General features: G+C 42.0%; 1 protein-coding gene across 2 annotated transcripts in view; it reads left to right on the top strand.

Annotated features, from left to right (window-relative positions):
- The window catches only part of GLRA1 (glycine receptor alpha 1), a 41,546-nt gene that overhangs the window by 12,442 nt on the left and 8,736 nt on the right, over positions 1–20,368 (top strand). For both annotated transcript variants that reach the window (XM_033006116.2, XM_033006115.2), the window contains exons 2-4: positions 4,138–4,268; positions 7,946–8,013; positions 16,637–16,860. In XM_033006116.2, the coding sequence (XP_032862007.1) occupies positions 4,138–4,268; positions 7,946–8,013; positions 16,637–16,860 (423 nt within the window). The remainder of the gene's footprint in view (positions 1–4,137; positions 4,269–7,945; positions 8,014–16,636; positions 16,861–20,368) is intronic.

Here is a 20,368-nt window from a genome sequence, read left to right as displayed (position 1 = left end):
CAATTAAATTATTTGACAGGGGAATAGAGGCCCCATGCTAATTAAATTCCTTCATCTTTCCTCAAAGAAAAAAAATTGATATTTCTCAGTATCAGCATTCAAACAGAACAGGGCAGTTTATGATAGACTTAATTAGATGGACAACCATGGGCACAGCCAAAAAAATAAAAAGCATGAAAATATTGCACAAGGGCCATACAAATAGGGAGAGGAGAAGACAACAGCCAACTGGGGAGCCAGGAACTGAGCAAACTGACATGCTCAGACTGCAGAGGAGCCACTTTCTAAACCAAATAACTCTTTATAAGAATATATCATCTGTTTAGCTGAAACAAAATAATGCAGATAGAGCAAACAGTGCTTGTATAGGCTGGGAGAAAACAGTAATAGGTGTCCTGCAAAGCCTGACTGCTTCATTTTAAGGCAGGTAACTCTGAGCAGCTGTGCTGTTCATCTCCACCAGCTTTCACCTTCACATGTTGGCTATTGGGCTGGACCTAAGGGCTTGATGGTGTCTGCTGACATGCCAACATTAATATCACAAGAGATTATGCTAGTTCATTGACCCTTTAAAGAGATCTTTTCTGTTCTTGTTGCTGTGATGATTGCCCGATGGCACTTTCTCAGCCAGATCCACTAGGGATTACACCAGTGTAAATAAGATAAGCCACTGTCTGGCTGCTATTAAAATGCACCAAGACACTCAGCACAGACAAGACTCTTGCACCAATGCAAACTACATCATCAGTGGTTTTGTTACATGTTTTGCCTCCTTTTTTTTATTCAGAGAATAAATTTTCTCTCTGAACAACACAATAACCCACCCTAAATATTCATTTCTCTATCATCAATAATTCTCAAATCACTTGGCAGCTCGTCTCCTTGTCTCTTCTGGGCCAGATGAACAGTCCTATTTGATTTTCAAGGGTGTTTCTGTAAAAACTAAGGGATGTAGAAAATCCCAGAAAGCTCCCAACTCAGCATGCACAGCACTGGTCGAGACATACCAGGAAGACAGCAGAAGCTGATAGCTTTTTTGGATACTGCCTGAGCTAAACTGCCATATCAAAGCTCATTTGTCACAACCAGAGTGAACATTTAATGTTTATGTTAGATACAATCTATCCCTCCAGAGCATGGTGGGTGGGACAGCCTCTCTGTAGCTCCCAGTGGTATTTTCTACTATTACTTCTGAGCTAGAGTGCAGACACATCTGCCCACCACCCACAGAGGCTGCTGTTGGAAAGCTTTGTTATTTCCTCATCCCCTGCTTTCTTGCTTTAAGTATATGGGGCAGGTTGTTACCAGCTAGTTTTAGGGAAACATTTAGTAACCAAATAGAAAGGGGAAGAAACTCAAAACTCATCATTCCTAAGTCACTTGGGTAACACCACACAGCAGCCAAACAAAGCTTCTAAAACACACACCAGGAGACACGAGACTATGTTTTGCAGTTTCAGCACATCCCCAAAGGTGCTCACAGAAAACGCTCACAGGGATGGTCATGAAGCTGCAAAAAAGCAGCACGGCTGTGAGAGGGTGGTCCTCATCCATAAACTTGTAGGATTCATTTATCTAAACATATATTTCCATGTAGGAACTGAGCCCATGAAATTCATTTACCTGCAACTTTGATGCAGAAAGAAACAGAAAATGGCACCCAAGGAATATCAGCAAAGTCACTCATCAGAAGTGGAGTAAACATTCAGAATAGGCTTTCACACTGAATTTACAGGAAAGCTGAACACTGATTTCTGTGCTTTTTCACCTCATTTTTTCAAAAAAAGAATGCCAGGGGAACTGCAGTTTCTAACTATCTTTTTGCACTTAAAGCTTATTATATTAGCACTGCCTCTTCCCCCACTATCCCTCACTTTTTCACTTCCATATACTTCCCTAAGTCTACAGTTAATGAGAAGAAATCAGGGTATTACACTATCTGGCATCTTTCGGCTGAAGTGGCAGGAGTCTTTGGTTATCAAGTCATTTGCTGCTTAATTGAAATCTTCTCTCAACTCATTGCCATGCAGACATTCTATTGGAATGCAGTAGTCAAGCCCAGTATTGACTGTCCTCCCACTCCCAGCTTTCTTCTGAGTTTGCAAATCAATTGCACCCTCTTGTTTTCCTTCTAAAAAAAAAAATTTAAAACATCGCCCATTTCACAACCCCATTTACCTCTGAAACATACTGGTTTGGTTTTACAGTTTCTTAGAGCAGATATGGGGACAAGATAAAAAATGGCACACAGCTACAGTGAAAGCTAGAGCCACATGTTTTCACATCACATCCAAGCACAAGTGTGCATCAGCCAGTTCAGATCAGGTCCACTGTGGGAGTGGATTGTAAGTACATGAAGGGTAAATGAAATCTTAGTTTTAAATTCCAGATTGCCATCATCACTAACACTGGAGAAGAGTCAACACAATATAGGTTACTAAATACTCCTGATTTTGAAATTATGGCACTCAAACCCTTTTGAATCCAAACCGTTTTTGAAGTTCTGGGGAACTTGGTAGTACAACATGTTCTTGTCAAGGCCTTATCTAGGTAATATTCGTGTCTTTGGAGTCTCAGCTCAAACTTAGATTTTACTAACAGATCTTTGGGGGCAGGGTCACATTAATGCATAGTAACTGTCCCTAAATTCTTCCTGACAGATCTTGTGCCAGTACTTAACACTACTCTTCTGAAAGACAGCATGTTTGACTTCTGCAGTCTCTTGAGACAAGAAATGAAAAACTATCCAAGGTGAGGTCCTCATTCTGTAAGAGGACTCCACGGTGTCATTTATGAGGACATACATAATTAAATACCTTGTGCCTGTTGTAAACATGCTTAGGCCTCTTAGCTGCTCTGCCACAATGGCTTCTCACAGTTCCCACAGAGCCTTTGTACTTTAAAAAAAGTTCAGGAGTTTTGTAAAGGGTGGAGCAATGAGCCTTACTTCCTTCTGAACAGCTTTCTTTGGCTTATTATATATTTGCATTGCAATACTGCCTGTAGGCTTTAACCAGCAGGCATCTGAACCCTCAGGCAGAGACAGCTCTTGCCCTAAGCACACTGCATGTTAGCTATGGGGTTTGGGGTTTTTTTGTTTGTTTGCTTTGTTTTGTTATTCTAGGCAATTTTACACCACACTTTCAGCCTGGGAACAGATCTGTGTTGAAGTAGGAGTCTCATAACCATAGGGAAGGAACTGAATAGCATCTATTCCTGCCTTAGAAATCAAACCTTCCTCCAAAGTTGAGAATGAGCACCTAGTACCAGGGGTCACTTGTTCCTGTGTAGATGGCAACACCACAGACGTCTTAAGCCCAAACTGTCACCCTGCAGATCTTGACTTCTAGAGTCAGAAAGCACATTGCCAGTCTTAGATTTTCAGATAAATTCTACATTGTCTGAATCTATTTATCTGTAGAATCTAAGTAGATTCTACAGATAAATAGGTAATATCACTTTTTCTGCCCCAGAAGCCATACAGGTCCCAAAAAGATTTCATTTTCTTTCATCCCCAACCCAACATGAGTATCATTTCAGGATCACTCTCCAGACGCCATGTTGCTGTATAGAACTAAAACCCCTGCACTGCAGGTACCAGTAACAAATGCTAGACTGACCAGCAAGAGGGAAGCAAAAATACATCTATCCCCTACAGTCCCAAAGGCTGTGCAGGAGCTCTACAATCACATGACTCTCATTTAAGCCTCAGATTGCTCTGATTCTACCTGCCTTTTGGAAAATAAGACTGTAAGAGTACCAGATATGCCCCTTGCTATTTGCCATGTAATTAAGCAGTAATTGCTGCCCAAGGCTAATCTCAGTGTATTTTACCTGTGGAGCTCAGTGCCAGAGTTCACATTTGTAATTTAGTGACATGCCAGGGAGTTATACCTAAACTCACAAAAGGATTTTCTCCACTCATCATCTCGCCTACTCTGGTGGCAGCTGGGATTCTGTATTCAAAGATGTTTGGGCTGGGCAAACAAATTAGAGTCCAGCCTCATCAGTAATTCACATGTGTGCCCATCCTGCCGTGCAGCAGGAATGAGATGGCAACTCTTCCATGTCTGGACCCTAAGCCCTCCTCGGTATGGGATGTATACTAAAACCTCCTGTTTCTTTCTACTCTCACAGCCTGGCAGCCTCCAAAGAAGCTGAAGCAGCAGCACGGTCTGCCCCCAAGCCCATGTCTCCTTCTGATTTCTTGGATAAATTGATGGGAAGAACTTCAGGATATGATGCCAGGATCAGGCCAAATTTTAAAGGTATGAAAAAACCCTGCTTTGTGGATTTGTTTCATTTTGGGACTGAAAACTGTGTGCAATCCTCATGAATGCCTCCCTAACTGTATATAGAATATGAGCAATCTTTATGTCCATATGAAATACATATGATGAGAGATTTGACACACGGATCCCTTGTAGATGTTTGGAAAAACTTCTCACTTCCACTCAGAATGGACACAACCTTGTAACAACTTTACATACAGGAAAAACTTCTATATAGGGATTGGGGATCCTACTAAACCAAGCAGTGACTGGCAGGGAGCTGAACATTTTGCATATTAGGAGAAGAAAAACTTCTACTTTCCTCTCCCTTTAAGTCGCTGCCCACAACACTTTCTAATAGCAGGCAATGGTCCCCCTGATGCCTGCTGAAACTAAGAGGAGTCTCATCAGCTCCAGAGGAATTCAGCCAGATGCCAGGGACAGCTCTGCTCACCACTGTCCTCATCGTCCCCTCCCCACAGTAAAGGTTTTCTTAAGTTAGCGTCCAACACAGTTCCATTTCACACCCAATTTCCTCAGGTCACCCTTACACTCACTGGCAGCCAAGCAGCATTGGAGGAGGCCCTGGGAGAGGCAATAGAACCTCTTTCTTTGCTCCTCAAAACACCTCTTCTAGCAAGGGTGGATTTGGGTTTTTTTGGTGGGTTTATTGTTTGATTTTCTTTTTAACTGAGCTCACTTTCCCAGATGTATTTGCCCTTGAATCACACCCAGAGATAAAGCAAAACCTGCGTCAGCCCTCTTCTATGTCCATTTAATTCACTTTGTTTCCTTTTACCAATTCCTCCTCCCTCCAAGAGTCACTGGCAATGCTAACATAGGACTTTCAGGACCCATTAATCACAGCGACAGCACCTGCCATCCAGCTTCAAACAATAAGCTCTATACTGGGCTTTTAAACTCATATATAGGTGGGAAGCTGATGCCTTAGCAATCATCTAGGCAACAGATAACACTGTTGCTTTTATCCAAATCAAAGAGTTAAACTATCCTGTAAACCTGCCTACCACTAAATTATGCACACACACAAAAGAAATTAAACTTTAATATTTAATGAAATGTATACATTATCTTCCTGCTGAAGGCAGCTGTATTGCATTTTTATTTGAGATAATTTAATTTCGGTTTTATTTCTATGAACTACACCTTCCCCACAGGGCAGTTTTGCTGGCTTAGCGTCCCACGTGAATCAGGGTCCAATTTATATGGGATGCATTGGAGGTGTTTTACAGAGCTTGGGGTTGTAGCTCTCAAAGCATGTCATTTAAATTAACTGCAGTAACTCATAAGGGCATTTTAATGGCTTAGATCTAAATTAAAATAATACCAAAGATCCATATCAGATTGATTTTGGGGGAAGGGAATATTAACAAAAATAAGATTGCAACTTTTCCACAAATGTTATAAGTCTGGACTTAGCTGTGGGCTCAAATTCTGAGAACAAGAAAGAGGCATTTGGGCTTTGGCTTAAGTTGGAGAATGAAGTCAGTAACTCGGGCAGTGACAGAACTGCACCCAGCAGGCACCAAGGACAAGGGACCTCTCACCCAGGCTTTACCCTTAACCCTGCTGCTAGCAAACTATCCTTCACAGTTGCTCTACAGCAGAAGTGGGACGTTTCAGCAGGAGTCAGGGAAGTTTTTATAGCCTCACACAAGCTAAAAAACCCCAAACCCTGCAGAATGCTCACAGCTGCCGTTGGATGCAGTGGGAAGAGCACAGTGCCTCAACAAGAGCTGGGCTGCCCCAAGGAGAGAGTCTTCACATGCACAGGACCAAGCTCATACCACACTCAGCTTGACATTAGCTCAGGATCAGGAAGAAGAGGGCCAAAATCTTCCATACATGTCAGTCATGAGCACATATCATTATCCAAGAGGTCAGCTCAGTGGTTTTCTGCTGTACCCTTTGGAAGGGGAAATCACATGCACATGGACCTTCTATATGGCTCATGAGAGGGATCCAGAGAAGAAAACTATTACTCCCAAATTCAAGAGAAGAACTACAGAAGTGATAAACCAAATATTAAAGCCTGATAAACTGTGTGCTTTCAGCTGTTGGATAAACTTCACAAGCTTTTTGGATAGGGACCCATCCCAAGAAAACCCCAGCCACAGAGAGTATTACTGTTATGTGGCTGCAATCCTACTCCCGCAGAGGACAGGCAAAATCCTTTAGATGAGGCCAAAATAGGAAAGGTGGAAAGGGAAATGAAGAGGAACAAACCAAGCTCCAAATGTTACTTAGTAATCAGGAAATTCCATTAATTCCCACAAAGGAGGAAGTTTGCACTGATTAGAGGTCCAAGCCTCCCATTGAAGCTATTTCCCCACTCCAGTATTTCATCTTGCAGCAACTGCCAGACTGCAGATGTGACCTTAACAAGCAAGTCTCAACTCCCCCAGCGAAGCTGAGCCATCAGGCAATGTTTGAAATGCATACACCATCCTTGTCTCCATAACGGATGGTGGAATAACCCAAAAATCCACACTCCACATATCTTCCCAGAACCACGTCACAGAAATGATAGGAGATTAATTCCCCCAGTGTTAAAGGGGGATCTTCATTCTTGGGGCAGTGTCCTCTGCTCACTGCCTGGGCTGCCTTCCCCCACCACACACTGGGCAGAGGCCCCTTTTGCTTCTTCCCTCCCCTTAAAACTCTATAGAAATCCTCTTATCTGTGGGAAAGACACTGGTTTGCCAAGCACCAGATATGGCTCTGGTTCCAAAATGTTCTCTAGCATTTTTTTTTTTTTTGTGCTGAACTGCATCTTTGTGCTTGGTATCTCTCTTGGTGCAAATGCAACATTTCCACCTCAGATTTGTCAGGTAATATTGTGACTCACTTCCAGTCATACTGATATCTTTGGGCACTAGTACCACGTGAACAGACTGACTCCCAATGCCCTCTAACCACAATCTTTTCGCCCCTTAATCCTTACTCCTCTCTTTTGGTGGCCCCTTACCTTTTCTAATACAAGCAGACTAAGCAAAGCTTCAGTCTGAAAACAAATAAAGCCCAAAGTCTGGGAGTACCCTCTCCCAAAATAGGACAGCCAGAGAATTTCCACTGGCAGAGCCTTAATCTCCTATCCAGCTGTGAGTGTTAGCAGACACCACCATCATCCCATGGGGTACTTGCCCCTTTACCCAGCCTGATCCCTACAGCGCACACTGGTGCACTGACTCGGTAAGGAACATATGGTCCTAGTTCAGAAACACTTAGATGCTTTAAATGAGTATTTTTAAAGTATAGAACTCTAAACAAGAGGCCTGTCAATAGTCTCTCCATCCTTTTCTGGGATACACTCTTAACATGTTCAGGGTGGGCTTGCCACCCATACAGTAACACAGATATCTAGAAAGCTATCCTGCTTGGCTGTGATCTATTCCTTTTCATTAAAACAGTTCCCAGAAGAGATACATAAACACTCTCCCAAACAGGGAAAACAGAGGCAAAGCAAAAGCATTGCCTGGTGTAAAACTGGCATCAGAGCCAAGACTAGACTAAGCTAGGTCATCCAGACCTTATTTCCATACTCAGCCCTCAATCGCCCTGTTCCCACAATAGGTTTTAACACTACAGAGTGGAAATACTTTGTCTTATAAACACACAGTGAACTACTGTTCCAATCTGTATTTGTCATGCAGGCCCACCAGTGAATGTCAGCTGCAACATTTTCATCAACAGCTTTGGTTCGATTGCAGAAACGACTATGGTAAGTAAAAAAAAAAAATCACAGCGCAGCTGCTCAAGCTACTGGCTCAGCCTCATTGCACTCCCAGCAAATGCAGCATCACCCTCCTCTTTAGTGTGACCAGAGGAAAATACTGTCTCCCTGTTCCCAGGATTACATAAGGTTTGAGTAAATTAATGGTCAACACACAAGACTTGCACTGCATGTAGTGTGATCACAGAGTCTCTATCTGCATCTCTATGAAAACACTGTACACATGAATTATAAGGGTCAGAAAAAGAAGCAGTCTTTCCTGAAGACTTGCCTAAGGCTCCAAGCTGAGACATAGATGCAGATACTTTCTGTTTAAGTACATATAAATCCAGAAGTCTGAATCAAAACCTGAAGGGAAATCAGCTGAATTAAAATTCAGTCTCCACCAGACTTCAGAATCCCAAAGATTAAGAAAAATCACTAAATGATTTTCTTCAAGACATTCCTGTTGGACAGTGATTTTTAATAAAAAAAAAAAAATCAAAAGCAGTATTTGCAAGTTAAAGCTCACTTCAGACAAAATTAGTGAAAATAGCTAAAGGCTGTATCTAATTGGCAAGACACTAACTAGGAGTAGAGAATGACTAGAAGAGGAGATAATTGCTCCATCTGAAAACTATTAAAGATTGGTTGTGACATAATCAGTGAACAGCAAAGGAAAACTCTGGAGGTACAGTGCCTTACCTCTGTGCTAATTAAAGATAATCCAGAAAGATAATGTTTAATTACTCTTTGGTAATTATTTTTCTAGAAAGATGTTGAATGAAGAATGCAAGTCTCCAGCTTCAGGCGTTTTGTGAGTTCAGGCAGGATGTTAGAAGCTTTACATATAGATCACAGCCCTTGACTTAGTCAAGTTACTTGGCATGCAGACCACTGTCATAGGAGATGAACAGCTATATACCTAGGATTCTAAGTCTCTTCTGACACTATACTAATTCTTCTGGAAATATTTGGTGTTGAGGGTAGTTCAGTTCTAGTAGTAAAAAAAAAAAAGGCTGTTACTCTGTCTAAGCACAAAGAAACACATTTCATAGACAGATTGCAGAATTTGTCAGAGTTCATAGGTGAGAAATATATTCATAGATTCATTTGTATATAAAGCAAGAGAGAATAGATTCATTTGTATATAAAGCAAGAGAGAAACAACTAGAACTAAAATAAGCATCTGTTCCTAATATACTATTTTACTGGATACCTCCTGTGGTGTTACAGACAATACATACTCTGTTCCTACAGAATCTATCAGAGATAATCCAGAATGCAAGGGAGAGGGGCAGGCCCACAAGAGGTCCCTGTGCAACTCACAGAGCACATTATAATTACAAGTTTTTCCAATATATCTGTCCTACATTGAGATGCATTGGAGCAGTCATACAAAGACACGACAGGATCCCTGTAAGCAGGATGCTCCATAAAATTAGCATAGACTAACACGAGAGAGAGAGAGATGCAGTTCACCTCCAAGACATGCTGCAGGGACTTGCTATCCTCTCCAGATGCCAGTCATTTCATAGTCTATCTTCCATAGAAAGAATTCCCATGGGAACCCAAGAACACCCTCTGGGCACATTGCTTTGTCTAGAAATACCCAAGCCAGCGCTGACAAGCTAGTCCAGATGTCAGGCTGACACAGCACTGCACACAGCCTAATATAATGCACCTCTTTTGGGACAGCAATTCTGCTTGTAAATACTGACAACAACACAAGAAACATAGGTACTAAAACATCTAAAAATGAGATCTCAGTAAGTTAGAGTAGTCTCTGAGATTTCCTAACCTGCTATTTACTCTGCAGAGAAACCAATATCTCCCCACTGTTTGGGGATGCAGCAGGTCAAATAGACACTGTCAGATCCTCACCACAGTTTCTGGGGGAGGGCAGAAGGTCCTGCCATGAAGGGATCCTGAGACCCACCTGACTACTTTGAATTCAAACAAGAGATCAAATATCAGAGGGAGGGAAGTTTGCATAGGAGAGAGGTAATTCAACATTCTGTCATGAAGTAGTAATCTATCATTGCCCCCTAGAACTGATGATGGCAACACTCCCCCAGCTGCTTCATTGACCAATAGAGAAAGAACAAAATTATGGCTTAAACATCAATCATTAGGCACCCTAAACCTGGCCAAGTTCAGGTTCTGAGTACTACATCATCTTATATTTGGTTGCAATTGTACTACTACCTCCAGTAAAAGTCACAGGTTTTTATGGACGCAATTAGAGAAGGCTCTACAATATCTCCCTATAGCAGGACTATTAGTTCCTTCAGAAAATAACCCTGCTACCATTTAAGTTTACAGTGCCTGCATCTCACAAATCAGTTTAAATCATGAAGTCACCATACAAAGGATTAATTAAATTGGAGGTAAATGCTTGGTTACACCTTGAGGTAACATGGAAGGTAGAGGAAAAGGAGAAAACACAGGAAAATTGAACCAGATGAGCATTTGATGCAGCCGCTTGCATCTACAAACCTCAGAAGGGAGGATAATGAGTCTGGGCCAAGAGAAGGCACATATTTCCCAGAGCGGGCAAAAAGCTGCTCTCTGCCCATGTAAGATTCAAAATGAGTAAGGCAAAAAAAATGGAGACCTGAAAACTGCTGCAAGGATAGAAAGAATTAAAAAAAAAAAAAAAAAAGGTCATCCACCAAACTGAATTCCCCAAAGCAGATCTGACTTAGAACAAGTGAAGTAGACTCCTTTAAGCATACTGCAGAACTGGGAGACCCAACATAAAAGCCTCTAGTGCTGCACATAATTGATTAGACATTGCAGCTCATAGCTTATATCCATCAGTCTCACTTGCAATCAGCTCAAAGAACAAGGGAACCTGTGACTGGGAACACATCTCTGTGAACCCAACAACTGCTTCAAAGAGAAAGATACTACCAACTACAACAGCCAGACACACAGCCAGCTGCCTTCTGTCCCAGTGCATCACTGCAACAGTGCATCTAACAGCAAGGGAGTCCAGAGGACAAATGCAAGATCTATCCACTCTATCCGCTTACTTTCATTAAGAACACCAAACAACCCTCGCTCCTAACCACAAGTGGTTAAATCACTTTCTGATCTTTAAAAGCATAAACACCTTCCCTCCTAGACATAGCAAAGTAGGAAACCTACAGCAAAGCTACAAATTCTTCATTCAAAATAAAACAGTTCAAGCACCTAGGGAACAGGGTCTTGATTTTAAGTGAATAAACTGCACCAGCTTTGGCTTTTCATTATAGTACAAGACAAGTTGGTAGGATTATCCAAGCATTTCATCTAACAAACCTGCTATAACAGCAGACTTGGAATTAAGTGATGCCCTTGATCTATTCCAATGGAAGCTGTAGTTTTACGTCTCTTTCACTAGCTTAGGCAGTTGGGAGCATTTTGTATACAGTAAAGGCATATGGAGAAGGAGGAATTTTTTTTTATATCATCACCTAGAGTTGCTAGGAGCTGGACTCAATGCTCAAGATGGCTCTTCCCAGTCTCATGTTTTAAAAAGGACCCATAAGCAACCAACAAGAAAGTGTAAAAGAAAACCACAAAACAATCAGCACAGGCTCCCCTAGACACAGTGTACATATACAAATTTAATTTTTCTGCTTTCATGCCATAGTTATTCCATCAGAAAAGAGCAAACCAAATGCGACCTTCCAGCCAGCTACAATACAGCCACAATTGGACTTCCAGCATCTCCTAAAGACAGGAGAAGCTGGAGGCTGCAACTGTCCAAATGTTAAATACTTGTTCAGAGACATTTGTATATGAGATTTCCAAGGAGATAACAAACCATCCTGCAAAACAGACTAAGTAATTCACTCCAGCCTCACAAGCCACAGCACAGCAGATAACAAATACAACTAATGAAGCACATAGGTCACACATTTAACACTGGGCCCACTCACCCCAAGGTCAGCAAAAGACATATGTACCAACAGAAAAAGCCTGTAGCAAAGGCTAGGATTTGAGCTCAGTTTTCTGCAGTCAGTCATTCTTAAAACTAACCATCAGTCCCACAGAGATGATAAGCATATATCAAGTCACACAACACAAAATGAAAAGGTTTCCACATCTCACAGCCTGTTGCAGTTTCAATGTTAGACCCACAGTGTTTTGTCTGTCTACGTGGGTGGAGTTTGCCTTTACACTGAATGCAGAAGAGAAGGGGAGAAAAAAAATTAATCAAATGAGAAGATGTAATTCAAATACAACTCAAAAAAAAAAAAAAAATCACCCCAAACCAAAAAAATCCACAAAACCTAAGCTGAAGAACAAGACCTCACTGCTAAACTCATAAACTTGAAATTCAGGATGGTAGATACAGCCCACTCCCCAGCTGCTCCATTCTTAGCCCACATAGATATACTTCCCCCTCCTTTTGTAGGGAGACCAGAAAATCTTTCTGCTTTAGGTTGTAGCACAAAACTTCCACATCTATTAAGCACTTGGGTACTGCTTCCACCCCTCAACACTCACCTACCTAAAAGAACAGACTTCCTCCTCAGCAGTCCCTTCCACATAACTACTATTCACAGCATCTCCCCTCCACCCAGCTGTAGCTTTCATACCAGGCTTCAAATTGGCTACTTGGCTACAGCTGTGGCAAGGTAATGAGGTCCCTTATTAACCCTTCCAAGCTCTGCTCCAGGTGTGTTTCTTTTTTGTGTTTTTGTTTGTTTTTGTAATTGGTCAGTTGTAGTGTTCCCTTGCAGGGCAAGTAGCTTTAAAAATGTTTGTTCATTCTCTTTCTAGAGAGCTCCTTGTTCTCTGTTGTCCTGGTGGGATAACAGAATCTCCTCCTGAGGGAGTTCAGTTTATACCATTTTTTTTCCATCAGCAAAATGTAAATTTATCAAAGTGAAATCTCTCACCAAAACTGTTCAGTGCAGAGGCTGGTCTGACAGAATCCCTGAGTCAGGGGCTGAAATCTATTGAGTTTCCTGACAGCCTCCATCCCTTCTTCACAGCACTACCTCCAGCCTGCCACTGTTTTCATCAGCTCACTCATCATCAGATGCCAAGGCTGTGGTATCTCGGGAAAGAAAGGTGTCACATGATCTTCCATTTCCTTGGATCCTTGCAAGGTCACTAAGCAGAATTTCATTTCAGCATTATCAAATTGAGCTACTTTGATCACTTCGGTTATTTTCTTCCTGCCCTGTGTCATTTCACCCTTGGGAGTAAAATGCCTTTGTGCCAAATTGCAAAGTTCCTGAATGCCTTCACGACACAGTTGCTGCTCTCCACAACCAAGCCAGCCAGAGGAGCGGGCTGCACAAGATAATAAATGCCTGGATGTGATTGGCACACAAATGAGGAACTCAAGTGATAAGAAGAATATGAAGAAAGAGATTTTTTTTGCTCCTCTAGTAAAATCTTTTTTTTTTTGCTTGAAAGTTCACATCAGAAATTGGTCCGTTCCATCTATCATTTAGGAATAACTGTAGATTTCTTGGTGGTGCTAATTAAGATCTCATACAACAGCATCCAGGAGAAACACTGGATATCTCCAGGTAGCCAACAAATGAGTGTTGTTTGGCTCATCACCTCTCAGCTTGACTGCAATGCTTAGGCACAAAGCTTTCAACACACAGGATCCTTTAGCTGGTACAGAACACCATAACCCTTATCTTGGGCTATGCCACAGCCACAGACATACCCCATTTGCTCTCCATGCTTTCTGCTGGCTCCTCAGGCAGTCTCATGTCCAGTTTGCAGTCACAGTGCTTGTTTTTACATTTATGTTCGGATAAGCCTGGCCACAAGAAATCTAAAAGGCTGCTCAGCAACTTTAATACTACAGTGCAATGTAGCTGTCTGTCATAAGGGAAAAGGCATCTGGGAGGAAACAACCATCCTCAGTGGCCAGGCCAGGACTGTGGAATAAACTCACTGAGAAGGAAGATCTTCATAAATGCACAAAGACACACACACAGATAGGTAAAATACTAATGCCATAAATGGTAAAGTCAGAGAACTGCATTCAGTGCAATTATATTTCTTTGTTCTTGCCTTTTTTATATTACAACGCAAGTGCTCAGTTGTCTATATTCCAAAACAAAAACTATCCACTGCAAACACTTATCTCCAAAGGAAGAGCACAAAGAGTAGCTTGCACCAGAGTTACTCAGCACACTGCTGAACATCCCCTGCATGGAGATAGTGCAGTCTCTCACACCACACATTCACAACGTGTCCCTGGACTGTTCCCACACAGGACATGAGTACAGGACACTCGGTCTCTGGAGATGAGTCAGGAGGGGCCTTCTCACAGCCATCTGCTGTGAGAACTTATTTTTCATCTGCCCCACAAGCATGTGACTAAGATCCCTCATCATGGTTACAAAGGCTATAGCCTCTTATGCCTGCTTTGGTGGCAACATAAACCACACTACATCTCTCTTCTCACACTTTCCATTTGGCAAGTTTTGGAGCTGAAGCAGTGAATTTACTCCAGGAACAAAGTTTATCCGTGGCAACACAGGCTGTTGTAGGGAGATTGACTTTGTTTCCCCCCTGCAACACTCCATCAGGCTGAGAACACTTCTGGGCAGCTACCACCGAAGTTTCTTCCAAACATGAGTTTAATTTGTGTTGTACATGACATAAGCCCCCAGCTGGAGCTGACCTGCTAACATCTAGCTTACTTGCAGCTGAATAAGCAAAACAACATTTTGCTTTCTACCTACTAGGTCAGTGACACTGATTTCCCCTGACTGCAATGGCTGCAGATCTTTACACACAGAAAAGGGAGAACTGAAAGTATACAACTTGTTCAGGGAGCTGCTGCAAGCCATGGGAAGTGGAGGTTCAGGATTGGTTTCCTTTTTCAGGTTTGTGTGATTGGTTAGTCCTGCACTAAGACCCGGTTCCAATCTGTCCACAGCTATTCACAGTTTCTCAAGACACATTATGCAGGGTGGACAGAGATGAATAATTAAGTCAGAGGGACTGACTAGGACTTGTGAAGGTGACATGCAGAATATCAGCAGAAGGAGAGAGTGTTGCAACTCTTTTTCAGGTTCAGAAGTCTGCTCCTTTCAGCATGAAGACTTCAGTCTATTTGCTGTTGTCACAATCATTAATGTCATTAGCAACTTCTGTGCTCCAAGGATGCAGATGGCACTAAGTGGCTTGAAACAGATTCTAGACCATGGGCTTGGCTATTAACTGCCTCATACAAAACCACAAAGTGCTCAAAACACAATCCTCTCCAAAGCCTCCACTGTGACTGGACTCCACAGAAGTCATGTCCTCCTGGACAAGAGGCTGTAGGTTCATAGTCAAGGAAGCATTTGAGGCAGCAACATCAAAAAGATTCTCCTCCACATGCACCCTTCAACTCCAGAGCTTTGTGTTCTCCAGATGGAAAGAACAGACCTGATGGCAGAGTCAGGGAGATCCCCTCAGTGATGTAAAATAGCCTCACTGAAAGAAAGGTCCTAGTGCCTGCAGCAGGTATTACATACCAGCAAGCATGTCAGACACCCTCCATTAACTTTCTCTTCATAAAAGTCTTCAAAGTATATTAGTATTAAAAAGGCACAAAAGAAACCCTTAATCAAGATAGCAACTATTAGTTTGGGCCAGGGCAGTGAAACTGGTTTATCATATGCTGCTCTTCAGACACAGTCTGCCTCTCTACTTAGAAAATGTCAATTAATTCATGGACATGGAGCATTTATCCCTCTCCTGATAGCTGGCAAGTCCTCTCTCCATTTCAATTTGTTGGCTCATTTTCTTATGTGAAAGTCAGCAAAAAAGGGGCACACAGATCACCCTGGGAAGCTTTTGATCAGACAGGGAGAACAGAAACTGCCTTTAATTGTCCAGGAGAGTGTCTGAGCTTGACCTCAGGAGCAAACCTTGGCCTGGGGAACTCAGAGGAGCCCTAACGCACACAGATATGAGGCAGATAGCATTTTGCATAGTGCTTTGGGACTAGTTTCAATTAAAAAAATGGCTACCCTATAAAATCTGTAACATTATGGCATTTTGACATTAGAGAGAACTCAGAACACCCACTTAGGATTAGGAGAGCAGACTTCATGTATGTCCCTCTCATGTTCACATCCTTTCACCAAGGGCAGTTGCTCCCATCAGTTCATCTGAGTTACCCTTATATTAGTCCCTTACATGGACTGCTTGTCTCACTGTGCCTTTTCACAACCCTGGAGGAACAGTAGATAATCACAATATGGGATGGTTCAACACTGGAAAGAAATTGTCTTTGGTCTCCTTTCCCCCATAATCTTCTGCAACTGTTGCCTTGCTGACACCAGCCCTTACAGCCTCTGCAACTGAACATCGCTTTTCTAGCCCCTGGAGACTAGAGGTCTTGACACTTCAAACACAGATGACAACTACTGTGATGGAGGGATACAAGGATAGGCAGCTGCTCATGCTATGAGGTGGCTGTAAACTACAAAGCTAAAAATTAACAACAACTCCTTGAGAAATAATGCTGAAAAGGCTTGCCATAGCTTGGGAAAGTAGGCTTAGACATGGTTTATTTTTGAAAATTGAGTTCATGCTCCCCAGATTTTAGCACTTTCAGCCTACTTTGGGTACTAACTGTGTTTCTCTTCTCCCTGATTACACCGTGTAGGATTACAGGGTAAACATCTTCCTGCGGCAGCAATGGAATGACCCACGGTTGGCGTACAATGAATACCCTGACGACTCCCTGGACTTGGACCCCTCTATGCTGGACTCCATCTGGAAGCCTGACTTGTTCTTTGCAAATGAGAAAGGAGCCCATTTCCATGAGATTACCACAGATAACAAGCTTCTGAGGATCTCCAGAAATGGCAATGTTCTCTACAGCATCAGGTGAGGTGACTCAATGGGAAGAGCTCCACCAAGGTAGAGGAGGGCAGAGCTAAACTCCCACTGTTAGAGCCTAAAACAAGAAAGTGAAGACTTTGAGAATGCCATTGGAAAAAAAGAAATTGAGGGGTTTTAAAGTGGGAGATCATGCAATTAGCAGTCATAACAATGTGGTGGGAAGGGACATATGGAGGTCTCCCATGAGACTTCATTCTGATGATTGACAACAGATCAGGCCATCTGTGGCTTTGTCTGGCCAAATTGAAATACCCCACAGATGGAGATCCCATCACCTCTGTGGGCAGCCTGTGACAGTACTTCATTCTCCTTCTGGGGCAGATTCCTTTGCACAAAAATCACTGAAAAGTGAAACACATCCTTATTTCCCTAACCAATATTGTTCCAATTTTTTTTGAGTTAAATATAACTACACAAGCTAAAAGAAAGAAAAAGGTCAGTAACCAGCTCCCTCATCTGGATCTTTATATCCAACATTAATCTGTGCTTAAGAGCAGCGAGGTATACGGTTCCATGTTTGCATGTCTAAGCACATCCTCGTGGTGACCAGAGTAATGTGCTGTAAGTGAAGAGCTCTTAGTCCAGCCATCCCAATAAGAAGAGGTTGGCAAAGGTGTGGAATCCTTCTGAGAAAGTGCCACCAGCTACCTGAACTTCAAGTCCTAATTTTGCATTAGTAACTTCCCTTTAAAAGAAAGCATAAGAAACACCATTGATTTTCTTCATGGTTAAATAAGAAGATGCCCATCCAAAAGGACTGAGCAGCCTGGCAGTACTCTATCACACACCAGTGAAGAGCTTGAGATAGAGACAAATTTTCCTGTGCCTCATGCCTCCCTCCAGAATTCAGGATGTTGAAGGATGATGCTTTTGAAAGGCATGGAGACTGCATATCATGAGCTGGACTGCCTCTGCAGCAGCAGAGACCACTGCATAGCTGCAGGTACTTCCATACCCTCAGACAGCTTTGTCTTCAAGACCTGCTAAGACAAAGCTATGCCTAAATAATTTATTTTCAGAAACAGTTTTATTTGGAGAAGGGAGGAAAAAAAAAATCAGTGAAGAAAGGAGGCTGGGAAATGCCTCCTTACATCAATAGCTGAACCCATGTTAGAGCAGAAGGATGTCAGTACTTCAGCCAGATAGTCACTACTTGCTGCTGCTTGTTCAACAGGTAGAAAAGTAGTAACCAGGAATGTGTTAGCCAAAGCATATTGAGACAGAGTTTGGTCTTGGAAGGAATCTAGCTCATCTCTACCTTTCTCAGTCTGAGGATTTCTGCTTCTCACTAGTAGATTCCTTAACATCTCTAATGTAAAATTACTTGAGACATTATAGCAAGCCTAAAAACAGCCCATGAAAACTGTGTTTTGAAAGCTGCAGCATTTCCTGACAAAAAATTAGGGAAACAGATAAGTAGAGCTACATCACTTTATCTCAGCATACCTCTTCCCATTTATCTCTTTATCACAGATTCTGAGAATCCATCAGTGAAGCTGAATTAATTGCACTGAATTTCCTACAGGAAATCAATCCAATTCCCCAACTTCACTTCACTTCCAACCCCATCCACTCTTTATTTTAAACCGATGAAATTAAGATCAAATTTCATGAACTTAAGAAGGGAAAGTTTAACTCTACCCTGAAGACTTTATCACTTCATGTATAATGTAAATTTGCCTACTGTACACACACGTCATCTCACACTGTAGCTCCCAGTGGCAGCCATGGGAAAGAAAAAACAACATGGAGCTGTGAAATGGAAAATAAACAGTTTAATGCTGCAGTGTAGACAGCCTCCATCAAATATCAAGGTTGTTCAAACCAACAGATAAGCTCCCTGATGGCCAAAACAATAAGAGAATTGCCATGCTTGTTGACTGAATGTGAAAACCTCACATTTGTTAATTTCTAAAAACTGGCAGGTAGTGGAACTCCCACCAGCAGCTTGGCAGTGAGCATGGCACATAGTCCTGTTCCAGGTGGGTTTGCAGGAGCACAGAGAGGGGAATACTGGGTCACCCCAGCCCTAGGCTTGCTCTGAAAAACAGAGCAACAACTCAGCAGGGGAAATGGAGCAAATGTGGCTGAGCTGATCACTGTTTTCAAGGCAAAAACTTGAAAACACTTCAGTTATTGTTTTTTAAAAATAAATTTCCTAAATCTCTCATCTCCAAATGAAAATTTAAGTTTCTTTTTAAGTACACTACCTTGTGAAAACCAAAACAAAAGAGGACATTCATGATGGAAGAGCACAATGTAAATGCAAAGAGTTTCCAAAAGGAGAAATAGTCATTCTCTTTTCAAAAAGTTTCCATCTAAAGTGTTCTGCCATTGTCTCACTGGCTCTTTGCTATTATTATTTGCAATAGTCATAATCTAGTCAAGGCACTTACAAGAACGTGGACTTTGTCCCATGGACCCAAGGCTCGGCACTGAGTTTACCCAAAGTAGCTCTGAGGATTTCACTCTCTGATCCTTTCTCAGCACACGCTTGTTCAGCACGTGCTCAGCATCTCATGACCCAGTCGTAGCCACAGTCACCCCTATTTCACATCTGGCAAATATTCACAGCAAATTCTTCTCAAGGGGCTTGTCTGAAGATGTAATTGAAGGTTTATCTCTCTGATCGATCAGAGATAGAGTTCCCTGCCAGAGATGTGATGAGAAAAACAAAGTGGGCATAGGCCAGTGATGACTCTCTTCTAGTAAGGTGTTTGTTTAAATACAGAAAATGCAGTTGTTTTCATAAAGGGGAAACTTGAATGGGTCGATTCTTTCTACTGTCACATCTTCTGTCCCAACATGACTCTAAATTCAAGCAGACAATTTCTTCCAACATAAGGATTTAAGTTAAAGTATCTTTCCCTCCTGCTAAGTTTCTTGTATATCTGATGATAGAAAAATTCAATTCGGGTTCCCCAGGAAATGCCACTATTTCTACATCAAGGTATAAAGCTGAAAAATCTAAACACTTCAGGGAACAGAATTTTCAGCATTATCAAAACAAATAACACTTGTCTAGCTATCTGAATCAAATAATTTAATATCAGTTTGTTGAACAAAACTAATATTTTGAGCATAGATCATGGTATAGGACAGCACAGAAATATACCACATAAAATTCAGCCTGCACCTAGTAGAAAATGGAGCTTGAGAGACAAAAGTAGAGGTCTGTCTCAAGAGGCACAGCAGGAATTCAGGAAGATACAAAGGTTCATATTAACTTACTGTAGGGCATTTTCCCTGCAGAAAATCCCACCAAAGTCTCTCTTTTCCCCCACAGTAATGTGTAATCTTGATCAATTTTTTTTTTTTTTTTTTAAACACAAAAATGTTCTGTTCAAAGATTTCCACAGTCCCAGTCTCTAGAAATGCATATTTGGGGGTCCAGAGAATGGGTTGGGCTTGCTGCTAATCCAGACTGTTGTGAGCTTGAGTCAAGAAAAGAAGACTGAAGCAACAAAACTGTGTGGTGTGTGACCCTTTGTTC

Source organism: Tyto alba, unplaced genomic scaffold (assembly GCF_018691265.1).
Source record: "Tyto alba isolate M040663 unplaced genomic scaffold, T.alba_DEE_v4.0 Super-Scaffold_17, whole genome shotgun sequence".
NCBI classification, from domain to species: domain Eukaryota; kingdom Metazoa; phylum Chordata; class Aves; order Strigiformes; family Tytonidae; genus Tyto; species Tyto alba.
The sequence above is the reverse complement of the archived record's forward strand: the minus strand, read 5'-3'. Positions and strand labels throughout refer to the sequence as shown.